We start from the raw sequence: 24,440 nt of genomic DNA, 5'->3' as shown, positions 1-24,440 counted from the left end.
AGGCGCGGGGGGGGGGGGGGTGCGTGCAGTGAGGGCAGGCGCGGGGTGGGGGGTGGGGGGCAGAGCATGAACTTGGACCAAAATGTCCCTACGTGGGTAGTTATCTTAGTTGTAGCTATAGGGGTAGTATAGTCTTTCGTCGGATGAGGGGCTGGTTATTTCAGCACCTCTTTGCTTAGCAACTCATTATCTTTTGGCTTAGAGGCTAGTCATGTGCTTAAAGTGAGAGGAGAGAGGGAGATTAGAGAGTGATTACTCTTTTCTCTTGATTTCTTCATCTTTAGTGGGTGGATGAAGGGAGGAGGCTAGTCCTCATTTTGTATAGAAGATGTTCTTGTGATTTAGCTTTGTTTGTTGTCTCAAATCGTGCTAAATCTTTGATTCCCGAGCATTTTTCTTTTTCCGTATTTTTGGAGCTATTTTTGGGGAATTTTCGTTCATCATGTTTGAGCTCGAATCTCGGAGATTGGTTGACGGGAATTGTTGCTAGGATTTTAGGGAGCATCTTTGATATGATCCCCTCCAAATCCCTCACGAATCCGGCTTGATTTTTGAGTTTTCTCAAAACGTGTTCTTCGTGTAGGGTTTCGGTTTTCTCCAAGATTTGCGATGAATACTTGAGCTTTTTAAGATTTGTCTTATGGATCTATTTTCCCTTGGGGTATTGCATCCTTGTCTCAAGTTTCATCTCAATTCATGAATATTTGAGAGAGTATTTTTAGTTTGAAGTTTGAGTGGTGTTCTTGATGTTCTTGGAGTTCTTGTTTCTCTGTGTCTGTTCGTCCGTAGGAAGAAGCGCAGCAGCAATCGATCGCACAGGCACGCGGGGCGCACGTGCAAGCTGCAGCAGCAAGCGGGCCGTCAGCTGCTAGGCGGACCAGCCCAGCACGCTACTCCCAGCGGTCCAGTCCAGCACGAGCCAGAGCAAGTGCAGCTAGCACAGGAGCTTGCGGCCTAGCAGTTCACGCAGCCCAAGCACAGGCCGGCCCAAGATTCTAGGCAGGCCAACGCAACAGGAGAGCAGGTCCAGGTTCCTTAAACAAAGCAACGTGAGCTCGCTTTTTGTTCTAATTAGTTCCTGCATAGTTCCTGTTACTTGTTCTAACGACTTGTTTAATCACTCACTTGTAATCCTGTCTAGTGATTATTTAACTAGTTATTTGTCTCTCTAATCATGCTTATTTTACTTAATTAATTGCTAATCATTCCATGCCTAGTGTAGTAAGTGATCGGTAGAGTTTTTGCTTTGTCTCTTTTGTGCAAACTTGATGCAGACCATTTATGCTATGTTTCCGCTGTGATTTGAGCGTTCTCTTATCGTTCCTAGGGTGAGCTTATCATGAGTTGACTTGCGTCATCTTGACGATACAACGCTCAGTGTGATTTGGGGTTGCGTTTGGGAGATAGATCTTGTTCTCGTTGAGAATTTTTATAGGCTCCCATTCACCCCCCTCTTGTCGCCCTCTCGATCCTTCAGCATCACACGTATTGGAAGAACGTACCACCGTACTATACTCCCAGTGACAATGGTAACGCGGAAAACACACTCCAAAGTAGAAACGGCATCCATCATGTAGTCGTACCATTGGAATTACCGCAGGCATGCACACGTAAACCATACAATACACTATGTCTTTCAGTAGCAATGCAAATAGGAACATGATCTGAGGAAGATGGCCACGGTGCGGAGACCATCACGGGTATCATTAAGCCACCTTCAGGAAATCGAGCACGAACAGGTAGCCGTCGGCGAAACGCGCGCTGCCGACCAGAGCGTCGTCGCCCATGGTTATGCGACATCCGCCGGGGCCGAGGGTGATGGCGCATCCCAGCCTTGCGAGCTGGCCGGTAGAACAGGGGCTTCGTGCTGGACTCTCGATCTTACTACCATGCCACAGGAGACAAGAACCTCCTTGCATTGTATCAGGCGAGCCTTGCCCTCGGCCGGCACGGGACCATCACCGTCGGCGACGGCTCTGTGCTGTAAGTTTCTGGCCATGGCTCCATCAACCGCCACGATCTCACGCTGGCCTGTGTCGTCCTGTACGTGCCGGGGCTCGTAGTGAACGTCGTGTCGGTGCGCCAGCTCCAGCTCACAGAGCTGGACTACCAGGTCCAGTTCATCGGCGACGAGTTCTTCGTGCGGGAGATCTGCACCTACGCCATGGTCGGGCGAGGCCGGCTCGGCGGCGGCATGTACCAGGTAGACTCCCTGAAAGTTCCACTCGACCGAGGATGCTGCCTCAACTGTCTTATCCTTGGCCACCTCTATGATCAATCGTAGCTTTATTTTCACGCTGTCTGTGTTCCTTGTTTCTGTATATATATGTTGACAGGGTAATAGTGTACCATGAATTGTTTTAAATTTTTTGTTTTGTATTGAAACAATGTAAGACTTTGGTATATCATACATTGATTATATTGTTTTGTGTGTCAATTTCTTTTTTCTTATTTTTTCAAAACACAGTTCATGTGTGAGCATCAATTGGCACTAGCTACATTGTGCATTTGTGCTTCAGCTCTCCGGCCCCTTCAGACCTTCACCATCACAGTCACCAATGTGCACTTTTGGATCTCACGGTCATGGCTTCCATGGCTTTCAGACCATAGACCTTTGCTTTGGCAAGCCTGATCCTATCTTCACATTGGTGACTGTAGAATCTGTTTCCAGGCGAAGCAATGTACAAAGTAATTTTTCCTATCCATCTTGATATTTTAAGTAAAATTTGGGTTTGGATGTTAGGGATATAAAGAAAATCACACAGAAAAAGATTCTGAAGACTCTAACCAGATCAGCTAATTTGTTGGCACACAATGGACAGTGTTAAATTATTATTAAATACAGAACCAGGAAAAGGAGAACTGACACCCATTGAGTTAAAAATTATGAATATCCAAATGGCTTATGGTTGGCAGAATGCATAAACACAAGGGGAATCTTTTTAGTTTGCTAACAGGTAATTTGGATGAATTGCCCAGGCATGAAAAAGAGAGAAACACGAAGGAAATCTTAAGGGTGCCTGTACAACCAAAATACCAAATTCATTCTTCTTCACTATAGATTATGTGCTAAGACACATATTCAGTTATTACGCACAAAAACAGCAAGGAGAAAAAGGATAAAAATATGCAATATGGCAACAAGGACAAGTTCTTGCATCAAGCCGAAGGTTCAAGGACTACCCTGTCAACTACCTTTGCACCCCTTCCTTTGGCCATATAAAGTCCAATATGATGCATAAGGTCCTGCAATATATACAAGGGTAAGTTTACTGATTGTTAAGTTCTTAATCCTTCCTTTAGACAGAAAGTAGCATTTTTGTCTACTAGTGTGTCGACTGGTTTCAATATATATGGAATTAGATGTCACACAAACAAAAATGTTTCCTACACTTTCTACTGATCCACATTTTGCTGAAAGGGAAAATAACTGAACTACAACATTTAGAGATTCATAAAAAATAGCATTCTCTGCATTTGATGCCATGAAAACATTAATACAAAATTTAATGTTCGGAAAAATGAGTTCCCAGTTTCATCTTGAAATTTTATAGCTCTTCTTAGCACTTCAAGAAGTACACATCTATGATTTTTCTTTGTCAAAACATTTTTGGAACATTGCAGGTGCTCAAATTTTTTTGTAACCGATAGGGGCAAAATACCTGAAGATTTTAAAAGTGCATTTTTCGTTCATTTAACGCAAGTTTATATCCCGTTCAGTTTATGAGTATGGGATTTGAGATGTACAGCTATGGTGATTCAATACCTGTGGATGGGCCACAGCTCCTTTCACATCCATAGCAACCTCGACAGGAAGGTTGTATGTAGCACACCCCTCTGAATAAACCACAACGTCTTGTAATGGAGGTACTCGACCAATATTTCTAGCAGCAAGAGCTGAGCTTGCAAAATCCAAGACGCAGATGTCTGTGCATATTCCTAGCACCAAGATCTGCATCGGGCCCAGTTGCACGAGTCATACACAATAGGTAGATATATTTCTATAAAATCCTTGGGTGAAAGCGCAAGCTCACCGTTTTGATCTGATGTTTCCCAACCCAATCAGCAAAGATACTGGATCCATCCTTCTCTATGGAGCTGATGTAACCATCGATGCAATGCTTCCGCTTTATAACCACATTTGGCTCATTTTCCAACCACTCCAGAGCTGCACATCGAATTGAAATTTGTGAAACACTACTACTAGAAGTAAACAATGTTTCAGATTTCACCATTTCCTGTATTATTGTCATAGTAAATTGTTCACTGAAAATCTGAATCTAATAGAAAAATCAGATGACTGGGCACAAAAGCTGACCAAGCACTTCCTGATTGAGAGTTTAGCACCAACCTGGGACAAAGTTCTCCTCTCCGCTACCAATGATACAATGAGGTGGAAATGGCGGCTCCGGCTTATCTGGAAAATGGCAATCAAGGAATGCAAATATTGGCCAGCTTCTCTCACAGAAGAGCCTAGCGAGCCTAGCTGCCTCTCCCACCATCTTTTCTATCTGTTTGTTTGGTGCAGCAGGAGCCTGCAATTGAAAGGCACAAACTGTTCGGTCACTAGAATCTAAAACAGAACAACTCTGTCAGACTGATAAGCAACAGTAACTACATACTACCACACGGTATACGAAGAAAGTTGGGAGATTTTACTCGTAACTACTTCGAACATCACTGGGAATGAACCCGGACACTGCATGGCTAATCGGTTTGGATATGCAGATGCAGGATTGTTGCTGCAGGAACATATTAATGTTCTTGTTCAAATTAGTTTGTAATTACTAAACCTGAGAATTTGGATTCCGGATTAATTTGTAACAAAAGGAAAAGAAAGGAGAAGCAACATGACAGAAGATGAGAAGAAATACAAAACAAGGAGAAGCTAGAGAACAAGAGAAAATATAGCGGTAAAACCAAGGAGACAGACGGCATCCCTTTCAGTTCCGTCCCTTTCCCAGAAGCAGATCAGTCGACACACTTCCAGAGCTCACGCTACGTTGCCATGGACAGAGAGGTATTAGAAGGAGGAGGATGCTCACGAGGTTCCCGGCGCCGACGGTGCAGAAGCCGTTGCTGACGTCGACGAGGACGAGCCCAACGCCGCCACCATCGCGCGGCGGCAGGACGAGCTCGCCGTCGCTCTGGAACGGGATCTGCGACCGGAGCAGCTGGTCCACCTCAGCGGCGGAGGCCTCTGACCCCATCGGCGGCGCGCGACGTCGAGAAGTCCGGTGCGGCGGGGTTCCCGTTGACCTCTTCACGGCGAGGCCGGTTTGATGGATCGAGGAGAAAGGAAGCGCGCTACTAAAATATTTCGCGATCGCGCGACTAAGCATCATCCACAAGGTCTTTCTTTTTTAGAGAGGCCGCAACAGGCCTGTCGGCCCAATAGAGAGGTTGATGGCCCACTAACCATCGCAGAATGGCTCCAAAGGCTTGTGTTTGAACAGTCATTAGTGTTTAGAGATAATTCTTTATTTGACACCAGACAAATCACCCGTTCCTTTCTTGGCTCCTAAAATTTTTTCCTTCCTTATTTGACACTGACTTCAACTTTCGTTTTCAAATTGACACTCCATTCGATTTTCTATCCGACCACCGTTAAATTTCATGTGAAAGGACTATTTTATCCCTATCTCCTTCCTCCCACTGCTGCTTCTCACCTTCTCACCCCAAACAAATTTGTTTAAGCCATGATGAACCACCCTGTGACACATGGGTCGTCACGATGTTGCATCTTCCGAGATGATGCCGGGCACCTCTGAGCTTTTTTGTCATACCTTTTTTTTAACAAGGTCGCCGGGAAGGTGTTCAGGATTGGCCATCTCGGCAACCTCAACGAGCTGCAACTGCTGGGGTCCCTTAAAAAAAACAACAACTGCAAGGGAACATTGGTCAGGGTACCACAGGTGGCCATGTCCCATGGCCGAGGATGGGAATATGGCTGGGGCTACCGCATGATCATGTCTTTGCAAATATGAGATGTCGTACTGGTGATGTGATAACGTACTTGTCATCTCCTATATGAAATCTGCGAGTTCCTGCATAAGTTCGATAATCTAATGATGATCTGGTCTGCTGATTTGTCAAATCCATGAACTCTGCGGCGCAATATTTATTCTGAATCCGATGGTGCTTTCGAAACTATGGATTCTGTCATGATGATCTCAAAAGTAGCTAAACATTGATGTACCTTTCAGCAAATTTCAAATTTTATTCTGTTCTGATAAAGTTAAGAAATCCCGATGTCGTAAGAATCATATGTATAATCACTCTTACATTTTTCATCTAATGTTTAACCTAACAGGATTGGTACAACTTTTTTTGAGAAGAGGATTGGTACAACTTAAACCACATCTCTGTGTTAACAGTCTCACAGTCCTAACAAATGCCATGTACTCTTTAGCTTCTTGTCTTGACATAGCTGCATTATTATAAACGAGCCCCCAAAGTAGGGGAACTTAACACCCATTGAGGAGACAAATTATAATGAATATTCAAATGGATTACTGTGGCATAAATCATAAACACTTGGGGAATCTTTTTTGGTAATGAATCAGAAGCAGAGCTACCTCTACTATATTAATTAAGACAAATCACACAGACATGCATATGTAACTATCTTACTATTATTAATTGGAGGCTCCTTTTGAAGTCTCCAGATGAAGCCACCTAGGATTCCTAGGTGGACACTCTAGAAAAAGAAAGAAATCCTAAAAATTCCTACAAAAAAGCAAAACATCCGACCATTAATCGACAGATTCAAATCATCATAGCCATTGGATCTATTATGTTTTCTAAAAAATTACTCACCTATGCCATTATGAAAATAGCCTAAAGTAACTCCCTAAATCTATATATAAATTACCCACCTTTACCATTATATAAAGTAAACTAAAGTAACCCCTGATCTTCATCAAAAGAGAATAAAAAGATGGAAGAACACAAGGGAAATCTTAAGAGACATCGTACAACAAAAATATAATATGAATCCTTCTTAGTTCTTACACACTATAAGTTGCATATTCAGTTATTACTACATACAGAGATAACAAGGAGAAAAGGAAAAAATATGCAACAAGGATAAGTTCTTGAGTCAGTCAGAAGGTTCAAGCACTACCCTGTCAACTACCTTTGCACCCCTTCCTTTCGCCATGTAAAGTCCAATATGATGCATAAGGTCCTGCGACATTACGAAATGGCGGCTCGGGCTTATCTGGAAAATGGCAATCAAGGAATGCAAATATTGGCCAGCTTCTCTCACAGAACAGCCTAGCCAGCCTAGCTGCCTCTCGCACCATCTTTTCTATCTGTTTGTTTGGTGCAGCAGGAGCCTGCAATTGAAAGTCACAAACTGTTCGGTCACTAGAATCTAAAACAGAACAGATCTGTCAGACTGATAAGCAACAGTAACTATTAATGTTCTGTGATTGTTGCTAACTGATTTGGATAGGAGCAGCAGTGCAGTGTTCTAGAGGATAGATACAGATAACAAGATATATAGCATCCCAGTGAACAGATGAGCATGAACCAAAGCCAATAAGAACTAACTTAACCCAGCGAGAGCCATAGATAAGGTTATCCGACAAATCAAATAGTAGGGACTCTAATAAGTTCTCATCAGCGCAAGTTTTAACACGTGAATCAAGCACGTACACGTGCATACATAACAATAATAATAACGCCACAGCCCAAAAACAGCACAACCTTAGACGATGGAGGATCTGAGTTTGTTTATTTATTAGTCCAGCCGCAACCGGACAGCCGGACAGGCCACACACACGTCAGGGCTCAGGTTGGTGCTCATGCTTGCACACAGTACCTTTCCCTGTATGGTATTTGAATTTGTCTTCTTCCAATTTCTCACCTAATCTAATAATATACTAGCTGTCGGCACTGAGCAGCAAGCACAATAGCACATATTGCAAGACAAAGATGGAGCATATGAGCTTTCCAGCAGATCAATAATGAGATGATTATATAATAAGCTTCAGTACTCCAAGCAGTTTGAGTGTATGAACAACAAAGGAAAATCGAAATGTCATGCGTAAGTCATGGTATCAGTGCATCAATACCATGTGTTTCCTCACGTTCTTCGTATTGGATCCTCAATAATTTTTCTTTGAGAGATGAAAATAATTCGTTTACGAGGAATCAGTCAACTCTATAAAAGATTTGCTTTTCAATCTAGTTTGTGTGTGCGCATGCATGCGAGAAGACCCAACCCAACTACAGAGACACATGAAAATTCCATATTTTTTTCTACTTTAAATTAATAATCAAAAAGATATATTCCTCTTATGCTTTCAGGTATAGCAGACCAGGCTAGGCCAAAAATTAGGGTCATATTATACCTTACCCTGTAGGAAGACGAGGAACCTACTAAGGCCCAGATGTTCAAGAAATACAAATGCTACATGCCTAATGAATTTCGCCATTTTTTAAGGAATATGTGCATTTTACTCCGCAAAAATTTACTTGTTCAGAATTTTAGATTACTTCAAATCAGTTTATAACCTATTTTAACCTTTGATGAACTAAGCTGGATGACTTCACACCTTAATAATAACTTTCGGTTTTCACTAGACACGTTGCTTTTCAAATTTAAGATTTTCGAGATGATAATAACTTCAAACCTTTGGAATTATTTATTTGTGATATTGAATATATGTTATACACTAATGATGATGTCGTTGTATGTGTGAAACTTGATCCTGCAAATACATGGTGGTCACTTGGTTTAATTATTCTTAAAACCAGGTGTGGTTCAAACTATCCTTGGATTCTTCTTTCTTCGTTTCTCCCATCTACAAAACCATCCCAAAGATCAAGTCAAGTAACACTGTCAAAGAGCCATGTAGCAAACACTCTACAAACAACATACATTTTGGTGTTTGGGGCGTTTTCTTAACCCTGCAGACGGAAGAAAACTTCTTTGTAATGCAATGCTTCTGGGAGGTATTTCCCCAAGGGGTCAAGTTTTTGACATGCATTCCCTAATATTAATCAAAGTTCTGCAACAACCAATTGATTTGTCAAGAGGCTCATTATGGGTCCCAGTAATAGTTAAACAAACGACAGTTGGCAGGGAGCACCACTCATCCATGATCTCTCAGCACGGAGAAACACAGTTGAACCTTTGCATTTGTGCCTTTTCAAGGAAGATACTGGCAGAAACCCTATCTTACTTTTTGTAAGAAAGAATCTTCAACCATGTAAGAGCCAAGGATACACTCATACACAGCTCGGGGGCCGCACAAACACACAACATGAGCTTACATTTACAGGGCAACGGGGACTCTGAAAACATCCACCTCAAACTGCCTTCATCTCAACTGTGCATCGAAAAGATGACTATTGCAATACCAGTGTCATTCGATCGCGCAATGCATTCTTTATCTTAAGACAGATGGAACACACTATACAAATCTTAATAATATCTAGCATCGTGCTATTGAAGAGACCACTCTGCTCTTGATCTCTAAAGCTAGCCAAGACTCTTAAAACTGTCACTGGATTCAGCTCTCGGCAGCTTTAGTAAGTGCAATATGTTGGAAAACACTGATGCGAATCGCTGTTGCCATGAAACACAATATCAGTTTTAGTAGGGCTAATTTTGGTAAACCTCAGCTTTGGTTTCTGGAGATTCCCACACAGGTTGGTCGACTGTCGTTGCAATGTTTTGGTGTCCTCCAATCTCTCACGTTTGAATTTCCATTTGGAGATAGGAGGAGATACTTCTCTTCAGAAGCTATGATACATTGCCTCTGTGTCCCCACCTCTCAGAGCCTCCAAATTTATAAAAGGTGCCAACCAAATTTCCCTTGCACGCAGGGCCAAAATTAGTCTATCCTACTATGATTTTCATGCATCACAGCTTCCTCATCATTTCGTTTGCATGATTAATAAGTAGTAGGATTTCATTTCTTTCTCACCTTCCTTACATACCTCTGTCGTCGTTTCCCTCAAATCGGTCGAATCCTGGCGGCAAAGTGCAAACCCATCTTAGTGCATCAGCATTGCATTTCCTGCTATCTGCACTCAACTGTGTGTGAGCCGCTTGAGTGGATGCTGATCAGCTAAATTCTGTGACTGGCAGAAGGAAAATTCACAGCACTATCATGCTAAATAAAAGCAGAGCGTGCTCAATGCAGAACAACCCCACACGAAAAACGAAAGAAATCAACAATTATGTAGTCACACACGACCGACAAATTTACATATCTGTCGGTAAATAATTCATCAAAATAGTTTCGTGATCTGTCTGATGAGCAGCAAGCACCACTTAGCACAGAAACAAGCCCAAACAGAACCGTTCGAAGATGACGACGATACAATTTCGGGAGCGTCCGCTCCCTACGAAGCCGCAGCGAGTGTATTTTATTCCATATACATCCCAAGAACACGCAGAGCAATCTCAGATGCCAAGTTGAACTTTGAGGAAATCCACCTCAAACAGCCCTCCTTCCCCGGTGATGCGCGCCTCGCCGACGATGGCGCCATCGGCGGCGCTCCGTACGTACCATGCGGTGCGGCCGAAGCCGACGCTGTGGTCGAGCTCCGAAAGCTGGCTGACGGAGACGAGGTTGGTCGTGAGCCCGGGGACGTACCAAACGTCGGGGAGCACCACGTCGTCGGTGACCACGTCGCCGCACCCGAGGACCGGCATCGGAGCCCCGTCGGCCTCGTGCACGAAGATGTCGTCTTGATGAGGAGTGAGGCCGGTGATGAGGGTGGGGTTCCCAGTTGCGTGGTGCGGAGCAGCGGTTGCGATGACCCATGTAGCTGATGGCGCCTCTGCATCCTCTGTTCCGCCGGTGGCACGATCAGCAGCGACGGTGTCATCAGCAACGCTGGCCACAGTCGCAGCAATCGTCATGCTATTACCAGTTGTTGCAATGAAATATACTCAAATTCACGGAGAGTATTCACGTATAAAAACACGTTGTTAGGGTAATTTACATCTTTTTTTAAAAAAATTGTATTGTGTAGTACTACGATTTTAGGCTAATTAGTCGTGATGATTAACAAATATATTGGAACTAAGATACAAGGGGAAAATTAATGTGATCAAAGGCATTAAAAGGGATATAAAACCACCTGTGATGTTTCAGTTGAGATTCACACCAAGCTCGTGTACCGTGGGAACAGGAGCTGTCTCTGCTGAGGAATTAGTGGCTGCTGAAGTTCCATTAGAATGCGTATTGTTGCTCTGATCATCTCCTGGGGCATTCACAATTAGTTGTTTAATTCTTTGTGGATACGTCAAACAACACTGGTAATGATGGCTCGCTATTCCTGGAAACGCTTTCAGCATGGTTGAATTCAGAGGCTGCTTCAGGATTATTCGGCCTCATAAGCACTTGGGGAATCAGAGGAACGTGATTTCTCAAACATGTTGACCATGGTTTTCGGCGCCAGGGATTTTGGACAGCGAAATTGGTCCAATTTAATTCCATCTCAGCAAACAACAACATTTGGACAAGAGGGTGTTGTGCACTAGTAACAGAGAAGAATCATTTTAGTTGATGCAATCGAAAGTAGTAGTAGTAAACAAGCTCAATATATAAAAACCATAAGAAAATCGAGATACTCTTTGCAAGAGATCGATCCCTAGCTACTTCCAATGAGCGTAAAAATATTTTGCGAGGACACCGCATCAGAGCAGAAGAGTTATCTCATACATCCATGCAATGCTTGGTGATCGGGGAGAAAGAACATTGAACGGAAGAGCACCACTTACAATCAACACAAATACATGGACATTACACTCTTCCCCTATACTTACAGTGGTATTTTGGTTTCTTCCAATTTCTCACCTAATCTAATAATATACTGTCGGCACTGAGCAGCAAGCACAATAGCACATATTGCAAGACAAAGATGGAGCATATGAGCTTTCCAGCAGATCAATAATGAGATGTTTTATATAATAAGCTACAGTACGATCCAAGCAGTTAGTTTGAGTGTATGAGCAGCAAAGGACAATCGAAATGTCATGCGTAAGTGATGGTATCAGTGCATGAATAGCATGTTGTTTCCTCACGTTCTTCGTACTGGATCGTCAATAATTTTTCTTTGAGAGATGCAAATAATTCGTTTACGAGGAATAATCAGTCAACTCTATAAAAGATTTTCTTTTCAATCTAGTTTGTGTGGGCGCATGCATGCGAGAAGACCCAACCCAACTACACACATGAAATTTACTTGTTCAGAATTTTAGATTACTTCAAATCAGTTTATAACCTATTTTAACCTTTGATGTACTAAGGGTGCCTTTGATTGGACTTTCCAACCTACTTTTGCTTTTGCAAAAGTCAAAAGCTAATCAAACGGCCTAAAAGTCACAGGTGATTTAGGACAAAAAGCTACTTTTGCTCTAGTTCAAAATCAAAAGCACCTTCCTCCCTGCTTTTAACTGCTTTTGGGGCAAAAAAATTACCCACCTACCACCGATTATGTGGATACCCATTCCCATTCTATTTCTCTTCTGCCGCAGAGGCGCCTCCTCCCTAGGGCAGCCTGCCGCCGCTACCCCCCACCTATCCCATCCCCTACACCACCCTGTGTAACACCCCGTCCTCCAAAGCCGCACCGCCCAACCCTTCCGAGGGGCGGGCACGCGTACACATAGCACCCTGCTTACACTTTCGTCCTCGCTTCGTGTAAAAGGGTTAACCCGAAGGTGCTATGGCTGGTTGACGAAGGCTTATAAGTTGCCTCCACCCTTGCTAAACTAGCAATGTGGTACTAAACATGCGCACCTGCGCTAATGGGCCACACTGGGCCAACCAAATTGGGCCGGGTGTCACATTCCTACTCCTGATCCCCTGGATGCTATGGAAGCACAGAAATGAGGTTGTGTTCCAACGTGCTGCCCCATCAAGACAACGTTTCTGGATAGCGTGCAAGGAAGAAGCCCGCCTGTGGCGCGAACGCTTCCGAACGGCTGACCGCTGCGTGTCTGAAGCCTGGTGCTCAGTGTTCTGCCATGTAAAACACCTACTGTAAACCATAACACCCCCCCCCGTTTGTACAGCTGAAAATGACTTGTAAAGATGTTTGGCCTGACCAAGGCCTCAATGAATGAAAGTTTCAGGTGGGGTGCTCCCCCCGCCCCTCGACCGTCAAAAAAAATCTCCATTGCTTGAAAATCTTTATTGTGGAAAACTAATGTTCTGATGTTTCTAAAATACTAATCTTGTGCTTTTGTAAATGCTTGCCAGTGTTGTGAAAATGAGAGTTGATCCTTTTTCTTTTTTGAACATTCATGCTCTTAGATCCCTTTCTAGTGCTCTTGGAGGCTTGGATGGAATGGTCACTTTTGTTTAACAGTTCCTGAGAGTTGATCTAAAAAAGGTGTTTTTTTCACTATTGAAGATGAGAGGCCATTTGAGGTCTGATAACAAGTATGAGGTAGACTTCCTAAAAATCCAGCTGAACTAAGGTGCCTTGTTAGTTGTTACGCAATGTTTTCAGATGCATATAGAGGGGGGGTGATAGTGATGGTAGTGCTGAATGGGAAGTGGTTAACGTTCTATATATTTTTTTCCTTGTTGAATTGAGGTTAACATCTTCTATGGGTTTTAGGAGTTTTCTATGTACCTTTAGCTGTTACATTTGGATTATATGAGAAGTACTGGATGAGCCTGTTGGCTCTTAAGTATCTTTGCAACTTGTTCTGCCTTTTTTTATTGAAGTTGGTAGTGGCGTCTGTCTGCAACCTGTTAGTCTCTTTATTGTTGAACCTGTGGTACATAAATATCAGCACAATATCTTGCAGCCTGCTGGACGATCCAAAACTAAAACAGAGCCTACAACGATGTTCGCTGTCCGGTAGCATTCGATCTACCGTGTTCTCCGCTTAGTTTGAGTACTCTGCTTCTGACTTTCAAAAAACTTTCTTCTTGTTAGTTGTAACTTGTAACTCTACATATATCCCTTGCTTTAGCTGTGCCCTTTTAGTGCCCATTTGTTGGTTGGTACTGCCAATCTATTCAGTGAAGTAATCTGAAGACACACCTTACTCTCCAACTATAGTTGAAAATGCAAGTGGCACAATCTGAATGAAGCTGCTCTTCTATAAATAAGCCTAGTGGTTCTGAAACTCTGCCCCTATGGTGAAATGTACTCTAAAATATTTTGTAAGCCCTCAATCTCAAGCTTTCAAATGCAGTTATCTCCAGGGAAGAAGGCGATGCTAATTTGAGCACTTGGTTACCAACTCAAGTGATGCAACTTTCTGCCTGTCAGCGCTTAGTAGAAAATTAAGAAACCCCGTTCATTTTTTCTTGATCAGGCAGGTAGTAACCCTGTTATCTTGAAGCTAATGCTTTAGCTTGTAAATAGGTAGATCAGGCCATTTCATACTTTGATGTGAACTTTGAACTCGGATGACATTTAAAGGAAGCAGCTTTTGACTGAGACTGTTGAAAATGCAACACCTCTTAAACATTATCTGACTGAAGATTACCACCAATTTTTAAGTTCAAATGTTTCTATTTTTCAGTAAAAATAGCTACCACCTCATAAGTAAATGAGCTAGGGATAGACCAGATAATGTATGCTTTGCTCCAAATGCACTTAAATATACATACTTCTTTTCCTTTTCTAAGAAAAAACATATAAATCTCTTCAGGCAGGGTACAAACCAAAAACATCTTTAACAAACCTAATAATCACTAAAAGATCCATGTAAACGTCTTACAATAATATGATTTACAGATGACCAGACAAGAGAAGTTCAGAATCAGCACAAAAAAGCAGAGCATCCTACACGCTGGCTCCCCTGCATCTGCATTACTGGAGATCGTGTTGCAAAGCTTATGTAAAGAATGATCATTACCAAAGTTTCATCAAGCACACAAAGCTGACTATAAGATACTAGTATAATTGTAGATGTCAAGGACACCGAGCGACAAATTATAGGCAACATACAGCATATATAGGACAATGCTGCCGAAAATACTGAACATACATGTCATCTCAATTTTACTTGTAATAAATCTGGTGCTTGCGATAGCATGGAGGGATGGCAGTGTAGAGCGTCATGGAGCCGTGGTGTCCGTTGTGTCGGGCGGGATCTTGAGGAACTCGAGGTGGTACAGGCCATCTTGGCTGTGCAACCGGCCGTTCCCCACCATGTTACCGGTGCTCTGGTCCTTGACATGGCACCGGCCGCCACCGAACATGACGAGGTAGCCGCGTTCCGCTAGCTGCAGCACGGAGACCAGAGCTACTCCGGCGCGGAGATCAGGGACGTACAGGACGTCGGAGAGCTGGAAGCTGCCCCGGGAAATGGTGCCGGTCCCGGCGACAACTAGCTGCCTACCGTCGCGCGCCCGGTAAGAGGTGGCGGCGGCGGTGATCTTCCTGAACGACGACAGGAGAGAGAAATTGCCAACCGCGTGGACGGAGGCTCCCGAATCCAAGATAAACTTAGTTTCGTCCACTTTTGCATCTTGCTCTAATCCGGCACCACGGGTTTTCGCAACTTGCTGCTGAATCCCTTCACTTGGGCTGTTCTTACGTCTACCAAAACAATTTGGAGAATCTAGTAAGCAGCAATCAAGGAAATGGCGGCGTTGGCTTGCATACCTCTTATGATGCAGGAAGTTGTCAACGTTGCGCAGTAGTCCAGCAACGAACTCTATCAAGAGCCTCAACAAGGAGGAGGTGAAGCGGACGGAACCGGAACGAGCAGGTGGCGATGCCATGGCGAGCTCAAGAGCTTGGTTTGTGCCCCGTGCCTGCTGCCTGCAGGAAGAAGAGGGAAAGGTAACACCCCAAGGAATGGTTGGGTGGTCCCGTCCGTCCTTGTCACTAGGTCATCGACGACTCCGCCGGCCATCCATACAATAGCATTTGTGGCGTGCCGGCCCTTCCTTGTCCACTTTGTTCATTGGCGATTAGAGTTTACTATCGTAATTCGTAGCCGCCATGGACGACTATGTGCTAAAAGACGAGAAAGATGACGTGCGTCTACTAACTCCGGATGGTAACCCAAACGAGAAATATGGATGGAGGCAAATTCCTCAAACGCCATTTTTAACAACTCCAATCCCAAGTCTGCCACCGGTAAAACCGATATCTCCCCGTCCGTCCATTTTGCGACTATATGCTAGCTTTTGTTTCTCTCCCTGCCATCGTCGACAGGCTCGCCGGCCGGCCTGTAGCCGTGTAGGAAGGAGTAGGAGCTCATAGACAGACACTCACACAGCGAGCAGTGGTGCTCGCGTGGCGACAAGGCCGTCATGGCAGAAGAGGGAGAGAGTGAACCCCTGCTCCCCTCTCAGTCCCGCGCAGCGGCGGACACTGGCGGAGTCCTCGGCGGCAGCGGCAGCTTCACTTGGCTGACGGTTCTGGGGTTTGGCTTCCTCACCTTCAACTCGGCCGTGGCCATCTACCGGTCTAACGGCGACAAGGGTTCAATCGCCTTTGTGGTGGCCTCGTACCTGGACCTCGCCGCCCTTTTCGTCTGCCTGCGCCTGTTCGAGAGAGCGCTGCCAGGGTTCGTCACCAGAAAGAAACTCAAGGTGTGTGCAATACAAACAGCTGCCGTGTTCTCCTCGTAGTTGTCGTGCTCTTGTGCATCATATCTTTCGAGCAGCTTGTTAGTTTCCTTTGTGAGCCCTTCTGGCCCGTTTTCTAATTTGTTACAAATAGAATGGTTGTGTTCAAGACCGGATCCGATTGTCGATCTGATGCTTAAATGCTGTGTTCCTTGTGATACATATAATCTAGTACAAATCAAGATCCAAGTTATTAACCGTAGATTTTTTTGTCCCACAGGGTTTTGTGTTGGCTACCTTAAGATCGCCTTTGCCAGAAACGACGGCAGGTGGAGGGAGCTCTGCCCAGGATCCGCGCGACACTGCATGGTCCAGAGCACGTTTGATCGTGGACTCCGGCGCCACCGGCCACGCCGTCGGCAACATCTTGCTACTGGAGGGCTTCCAGCCCTACCATCCCCCCAAGGAGGGGCGGGTGGCCGATGGGAGCCGTGTGCGCATCTTGGGCATCGGGCGCATACAGAGGGGCAACTTCAGCATCCCCAATGTTTTTCTTGTCGAGGGGGTGCAGGATGTCCTGATCTCCACACCCCAGCTCGACGCTGACCATGGCCTGATTACCTGTATGGGCAACGGGATATGCAAAATCATGGAGGCCGACGGCACGGAGGTCGGGGGCGCCATCCGTGAGGTGGACCGTTCCTACGTACTCCGCTATCTGGAGGTCCCAGGTACAGCTCAGGTGTAAGAGGAGGAGATATCAAAGCCATCTGTGATTGAGCATGTATGGCTGTTGGCGCTGGCCAAGAAGGCCAATATGCTCTCCATGGTATGGTGCGTCTGCTAGGTAGTTTCAGGGCCGGTCCTAAGATTTGGGAGGTCCGGGGCGAAAGTAAAATTTGGAGCCTTTTAATATAAATATAATATAAATATATATAAAATATTACTAATACATAATTAAATGTATCTAAAAGCAATATTCATATCAAATTATTTATACGTATTACCTTAAAAGTTTCTTCTAACATTCCTCGATGCAAAGTCACTTATGATAGAGTTTATGTCAATCTCATCCAATAATTTCTTCTCGATGCATAATGTTGCCAAACCATTTAACCTCTCCTGAGTCATTGTTGACCTCAAATAGTTCCTCAATAACTTCAACTTTGAAAAGCTTCTTTCAGCCGATGCGACAGTCACAGGCACAGTAAATAAGAGTTGGTAAGCAATTGAGATATTAGGATAACAATCCACATCTCTGACATGCTCAAAAATCTCCATAGCAGACATTACGTCATCTGGCAAAGTGAATTTCATAATCTTCAATTCAGAAATAAGATCATATACCTCAACATCAGATGAACCATCAAAAGAAAATGTTTCTGCAAATTTAATGCAACATTCTTCAAGTTCATTATCATTTAATGACTTCAAAGTGCTTAAGCTCATCAAAAATCCAAATATATCTTTAAACATCATGAGTTCTTCAAATCTGTTCTTCAAAGAAGCGATTGCCATATCAACCAAAACAAAAAAATATTCAACTTCAAAAGCCTTCTCAGCTTCAAGAATTTCTTCTTGGCAATTACTTTCATCAAATTGTTTCTTCCTCGTAGCACGACGTTTTTCAGGAAATGATGCCTCCACACCCATGTCTGTTGCAATACCTTTGGCGATGATCAGACTAGAAGAAAACCCCTCATTTCTGTAATTCTCAAAGTATTGCATTATACCTTGTATTTGCTTCAAAGTAGAGTCAATGCACATGGCTGGTGATTGCAACTTCTTGCTCACTTTATTTACAGCAAATAAAATATCATGCCAGATAACCATACCAATTAGAAACTCAAAGCTGCCAAGTGCATCAAATAAATTTTTTGCATCACTTCTATCCTTAGGTTCAACGTCAGAATCATGATGTAACTCAGACAAAGCAGATCTTAACTCAGTAGCTTGATATCTTATTGCTGTAACACTTTTGATTCGACTCTCCCAACGAGTATTGGATAATGATTTTACAGTTAGACTAGGAACATGTTTAAGCAAAACATTCCATCTTTTCGTAGAACCAGCAAATAAAACATATATGCGTTGAACAATTTCAAAAAATGAAACAGCTTTCCCACTAGATTTTGCCATATCACAAAGAGTAAGATTTAGACTATGGCACACACATGGCATATACAATGCTCTTGGATTGATATCAAGTAACCGTGTTTTTACCCCTTTGTATTTTCCTTTCATATTAGAACCATTGTCATATCCTTGACCCCTTATATCACTAATATTTAGGCCAAAGGACTCCATAGATTCAAGCAATACATTAAAAAGCCCCATACCAGATGTGTCATCCACCTTCAAGAACCCCAAAAAGTACTCCTCAATTTTTATCTTGCCATCAGACAAATTAACACATCGAACTAATAAAGTCATTTGTTCTTGATGACTGACATCAGGGGTACAATCTAGGATAACAGAGAAATACTTGGCCTCTTTAACAACCTTTATGATATAACTTGTGATATCAGAAGCCAAAAGAGAGATCAACTCATTCTGAATTTTGTGACTAAGATAATGATAATGAATTTCTTTGTTCTGAATACGTCTAAGGTGGTCTTGCATTACCAAGTCAAATTCTGCAATCATCTCAACACAAGCTAAGAAATTACCATTACTATCATTATAAAGCTGCTCACTGCTTCCTCTGAAAGCCAAATTGTGTTTACCAAGAAATTTCACAATGGCTATTATTCTTAACAAAACTTGCCTCAACCGTTCTTTCTCCTTTGTGATTTGCTGCTACAATTCTTTGTCAATTGTTTCCTTTTTCCGCAGTCTAGCTCTTAATTAATTTCAACTATTCATGTTACTAATATGCTCAACACTATTTTCATGTTCTTTAAGCTTCTCACTGATATGCTTCCAATTTCTTAACCCATCACCTGCTAAGGAACTAGGACTCTTGCTAGTGCTAGACTTGAAGATCTTACAGCAGAAACAAAAAACTTTGTCAACATGCTTTGAATAAACTAACCATTTTCTATCATGTACCTCTCCATTGCTTAATTTTCTAGAATAATGAGCATATGAAAAATGTCTTGAGGCAGCATCTAGAGGAAATTTGATATTTTCTTCTCTTATAGGCCCTTTCTCGACTAATATGTCTCTTGCTTTATTATCAAGATTATCCTAATTTCTTGGATCATAAATATCTGAAGTGTAAATTGGTTCCTCATCAACATTAGCAGACTGTGCATGTGCACCTGATGCATTTACTGTGGTCTGAGAGTCACTTACATTGTTATCATCGACGTTGATGTTAACATTTTCTTCCTGATTCCCATTAGTTGGTTCATCCGCAACAACTATTGCCAACTCATCTGGGTTCGTCGAGGCGCCCGTATTACTCTTAGAGCCATGATAACTCTTGCAAAATTTATCCATAGCTCCTCTCTGTGATTCTATCAACTCATCCACACGTCTTTTCTTTTTCCTTTTCTCGCAGCCTGATTCATATTTTCTAGACGACATGATATCCCAATTCCCACGGTGCTGAAATTATTATAAATATACAATAGTTATAAATCAGTTGAAATTAAATAACTTGTGAATTAATAATTAATGATATGGAGAATTGTGGAATTGGTAATCGAGCAGCGTACCTGTGTGCTGACGCAGTCGAACAGGAACAACACGCGCACGACGGCACGAGTCACGACGAGGATCGCGCATGCATGCGCTGGGAGCGCGGGCGCAGGCGCGCAGCACGCGTGCGGTAGTGCGGCGTGCCGCGTGCGGCGGCGGCGCTGCGAGGCTCTAATTGCGTGCCGCGTGCGATCTGCTGCTGCGTGCGATCTGCTGCCCACAGGCTAATTACGTCGCCCGGCCGGCAGTCCCGTACGTGTACGTGATGTACACCTGGGCAGGCCTGCACCTGGGGTGGGGCCCCTGGGATTTGGGGGCCCAGGGCAGCCGCCCCCCCCCCCCCCCCGCCCCCCCAAGGGCCGGCCCTGGGTAGTTTTGTTCAGTTTTCTTTCAGTACACTAGGATCGTGCACGTGCGTTGCTACGGGCAACAAAATATTTATATTGCAATCCACAGAGTATTCAACGAAATAATGATTATGTGAAAACAAGCATTAATACTAAAAAATATTTAATTGTGCTCATATCAAATGCAGTACTCCGAAGACTGAATGGTAAACAAAAGAGACATGAAAGTCTAAAGCGCACATTGATCATGTACTCATTCACAGTATTGCATCTTCGAGTTAGCACTTAGCAGACCATTCCATCAGCACATAGCTTCACTCCACCTCCAAGAAATGTCACAAGCAAACTAAAACTTGGTTGAATCAGCTCCTTTCTGAGGCTCTGGCCATCTCTGGCCATCCCATTTTCGTGAAACTTGGTTCTCCATAATACCTTAGTCAAAACATTATAGACAGTAGGAAATAACATAAACAAAAACTAACAAGCTATCTAAGTTTTGAATAGAATGCAGGAGCAGGATTGTTGTGACAGTGTAGCAGAAAAATACAGAATGTTATATGTATACAAATCAAAGTTATTTGATTCAAAAAGAACTATGTATGAGAGGAAACACGCCAATGTCATAAGCTCCAAATAAAAACTAAATCCTAAGGTTACTGAAACAGTAAACACGTGGGGCACGAGCAGTGCTAGTGACAAGGTCGTTGATGAACACCTTTTGAGGCGGCAAAATTGGCAGCAGCTCTTGGCCAACAAGATACAAGTGGAGTAGGAGTAGGATTGTTGTTGCAGGTGCACCCAAAATTATTTTCTGCTTCAGTAACAAATATGCAGAGCAAATAAAGAAATTAAAGATTTCAGCGTAAGGAGACTTATACAGAATCCGATAGAACGGGATCTCTTATTGAGTTCTCAATCTAGTCAAGAAATTAAATTGGGGTCAGAAATACTAAGAGCACATAAGATCCAAATCTCACATATGGATAGCAGCTCCCTGAATTGCATGGTGGCCTCCAACTGCACATTGAGGTCATTGGAGAGCACAAACAGATGAGGCGAAAATCCCGCGGAACTGCACACACATTCAAGTTAAGAAAATACCAAATCTAGACTTTGCTACGTGACTATGATGTGGTGTCAAGCTTATAAGGTATTGAATAATATAATAAATGAAACAAGACTGTCTCCCATGTCAACTTTGATAAAGTTAATATGCAAAAAGACAGATTATATGGATATGCACCTATCTTACAATAAAAAATCCTAGGAACTTTTCACCTTGCTGAAAGAGCAAGAGAAGAGAACATATCCCACATTTCTTTGAATACTTAATATCCAATTAAATCCAGACTTTAATCAGTACAGTACTCTATATATTAAATAACACGATGCAGGGAAAATATTACACAATTTAAATAAGTTAGACCATTGATATAAGTAGATTAGTGAAAATCAATGAAATAGCAACGCTAATTTATGACCTTTGATATAAGTGGTCTTTCTAGGCAATGCTCCTCCATACTTTTTCCTTAATTGCTTCCTCCTGCACCTCAGACAAGTAACAGTGAGCAAGTTAGAACACAAATCACACAAGCACCCTTTGATATTAGTAGCTGCAGGAACAGCATTGTCAAATATCAATATCAGAACAAGTAAATTCCTCAAGAGACAACTACAACTGAAAAGAGCTACTTGTCGAAAAGGTGATAATATGCTTTATGATAGTGACTTACCTCACAGCATTCATGCTTCCCCCCACCAGCTGCATAATGCAACGGCGTGCTGCCAGCTGTTCCTCCACCAGTGCATTGTTAAAACCTCATTTGAGTTAAGAAAAATAGCCGTTGTTTGTTGCACGCCGTTTGAGCTAAGAACCAATTCTTGCCTATCAAATTTGTAGTAGTGCCATAGGGGAATGCGACGGCTGAGACATTAGCACCCAAGTCAATCAACAAGTGCATGCAATCTAAGTGACCATTCAATGCCACCATATGAAGTGCTGTTACACTGCCATCAGCAGGCTTGTTGATGTACCTCACAGGAGCACTAAAACAAGCAAGGTGTTAATGGCTAGTTCTTTCAAACGGTAAGCTGTGATTCATCGGAAATACATACAGTTCATTAAACTTATGCCCCAACGAAGAATTGGGACTGCTCCCATTATTCGTCTAGCAATCACCACCATCTACCACTGAAGAGGCAATCCTCCAAGGCGACAGTTGGGACAAAGTCTGCAAGCAAAAGCCCTTACACATCGAACAAATCCATCATGTGCAGCAAAACGCAATGCTGTTCGGCCACTCAAGTAATCTGCTCTGGTAACCTGAAGCAACCAAAAAAGAGCAATGATCAGCAACCACCTTGTGCTAAGGCAGAAAAGAAGCATTTGAACAACCACCCAGTGCCCATGCCGACATGCGTGGATCAAGGCATAGTATTTATCCATCCACCCAAACAAATGAAACTTCCAGCCCTTCCGAGGGGCGGGCACGCATACAACATGGCACCCTACTTACACTTTCATCCTCACTTCGTGTAAAAGGGTTAACCCGAAGGTGCTATGGCTGATTGACAAAGGCTTATAAGTTGGCTCCACCCTTACTCGACTAGCAAGGTGGTACTAAACATGCGCACCTGCGCTCATGGGCCACACTGGACCAACCAAATTGGGCCGGGTGTCACAAAATGCAATGCCTATGCCACGTGCAGGAGCACCAGAAACTCAGAAAGAACAACAAAATCTAATCAAATCTTCATTCGGCTTTGAAGCATAAGCGATATGTATATATAGCCTTCTGATGCAATCGCTGATCAGTACATAAGTAATCCCTAAAAAATGAGTCTCCAAATCACCATCTATTTGCACGGCACAAGAGTTGCCAAATTCATCACTTGTACGCGACAGATCTTACATTGGTTCAGTCTGCCATCACAAAGATAGTAGAAGAAAAAGGATCAAAATCTTAACCCAGAAAGCGCACAAAGATCTACCTGGCTGCAGTAGTTGCGCACGTTAACGTCATCACATTTCTCCAGCAACATTGTGATAATCTGCACGGGAAACCGCAATTCGTGATCCAAATTGAGTGAGAGGCATCCAAAAGACGGAAGAATTCGCATGAACGTGGAGGTGGCCCTTGGTGGCGGCGAAGTGGAGTGGGGTGTTGAGGCCGCTGAAGGTGTAGAGTGCGACTGAGCTCCAGCAGCATCCGTGCCTCGATGGCATCCCCATGGCACGCCGCCGACATGAGCTGCTCACCGAAGGCCGAGCACCCCCAGCGAGCTGCCCATCTCCAGAGCCGGCGAGGAGCGCCTTCCGCAACCACCCGGCGTGCCGACAGGGGGCGGAATCCGTCGGGGAGACGCACGCACCCATGACTGCTCCGTGGGGGGGGGAGGAGACCATCGGCGGCGTGGGAGGAGGGGCAGGTGGCGTTGAAGAAGGCCTTCCTTTGTGCCGCCATCATGCTGAAGCACGTGGGGAACCCGAAGAGGATCCCATCGGCCTCCGCGAGCTCCTGCGGCGTGATGATTGGCACATCTGTCTTTGGGGGCGCGCCCATCTTGCCGAGCACCTCCACTTGGACCAAGCCGCCACCGAGGCCCACTCCGCTGATTCATCCACAGATTGCCAAAATGGGGAGCTGCCGCATCGGGGAAGAGGAGGAGGGCCCAAGGTTAGGGTTTGGGTGGAGAAGGGGAGGCAGCAGGCGTGAGGGTGGTAGGGCGTGCGGCGCGTGATGTGGGAGGAGGGAGCAAACGGTGGTGCGAGGCGGCGCGTGATGCGGGAGGAGTGAGCGGACAGTGGTGCGAGGCGGCACGTGATGCGGGAGGGAGCGTGCAGTGGAGGAGGAAAATCCACGGCTTCTGCGTGGAAGACCTGGAAGCGACGATAGAGAAAGGCCATCGCGAGGAAGCCAGACGACGTAAA

General features: G+C 43.9%; 4 protein-coding genes across 4 annotated transcripts; 1 reads left to right on the top strand and 3 right to left on the bottom strand.

Moving 5' to 3' along the window:
- Positions 1-3,034: 3,034 nt before the first annotated feature.
- Positions 3,035-5,320, bottom strand: LOC117833779 (nicotinamidase 1). The gene is made up of 5 exons (XM_034713381.2): positions 5,046-5,320; positions 4,352-4,535; positions 4,035-4,168; positions 3,767-3,952; positions 3,035-3,246 (listed from the first exon to the last, which is right to left on the bottom strand). Exons 1-5 carry the CDS (start codon positions 5,208-5,210, stop codon positions 3,160-3,162), a joined length of 756 nt encoding a protein of 251 aa, XP_034569272.1. The 5' UTR covers positions 5,211-5,320; the 3' UTR covers positions 3,035-3,159.
- A 4,928-nt stretch (positions 5,321-10,248) lies between these two features.
- Positions 10,249-10,885, bottom strand: LOC140220318 (uncharacterized). The gene has a single exon (XM_072290338.1). It carries the CDS (start codon positions 10,883-10,885, stop codon positions 10,424-10,426), a length of 462 nt encoding a protein of 153 aa, XP_072146439.1. The 3' UTR covers positions 10,249-10,423.
- A 3,933-nt stretch (positions 10,886-14,818) lies between these two features.
- On the bottom strand, positions 14,819-15,835 carry LOC117866791 (uncharacterized). The gene is made up of 2 exons (XM_034751071.2): positions 15,604-15,835; positions 14,819-15,537 (listed from the first exon to the last, which is right to left on the bottom strand). Exons 1-2 carry the CDS (start codon positions 15,720-15,722, stop codon positions 15,054-15,056), a joined length of 603 nt encoding a protein of 200 aa, XP_034606962.1. The 5' UTR covers positions 15,723-15,835; the 3' UTR covers positions 14,819-15,053.
- Positions 15,836-16,042: 207 nt separating this feature from the next.
- LOC117866790 (uncharacterized) lies at positions 16,043-17,544 on the top strand. Its single transcript, XM_034751070.2, has 2 exons — positions 16,043-16,541; positions 16,798-17,544. The coding sequence occupies exons 1-2, from the start codon at positions 16,260-16,262 to the stop codon at positions 17,263-17,265; spliced, it is 750 nt and encodes a 249-aa protein (XP_034606961.1). The 5' UTR covers positions 16,043-16,259; the 3' UTR covers positions 17,266-17,544.
- The last annotated feature ends 6,896 nt before the right edge of the window (positions 17,545-24,440 follow it).

The sequence above is a fragment of the Setaria viridis genome, chromosome 8, assembly GCF_005286985.2.
Source record: "Setaria viridis chromosome 8, Setaria_viridis_v4.0, whole genome shotgun sequence".
Classification (NCBI taxonomy): Eukaryota; Viridiplantae; Streptophyta; class Magnoliopsida; order Poales; family Poaceae; genus Setaria; species Setaria viridis.
The sequence above is the reverse complement of the archived record's forward strand: the minus strand, read 5'-3'. Positions and strand labels throughout refer to the sequence as shown.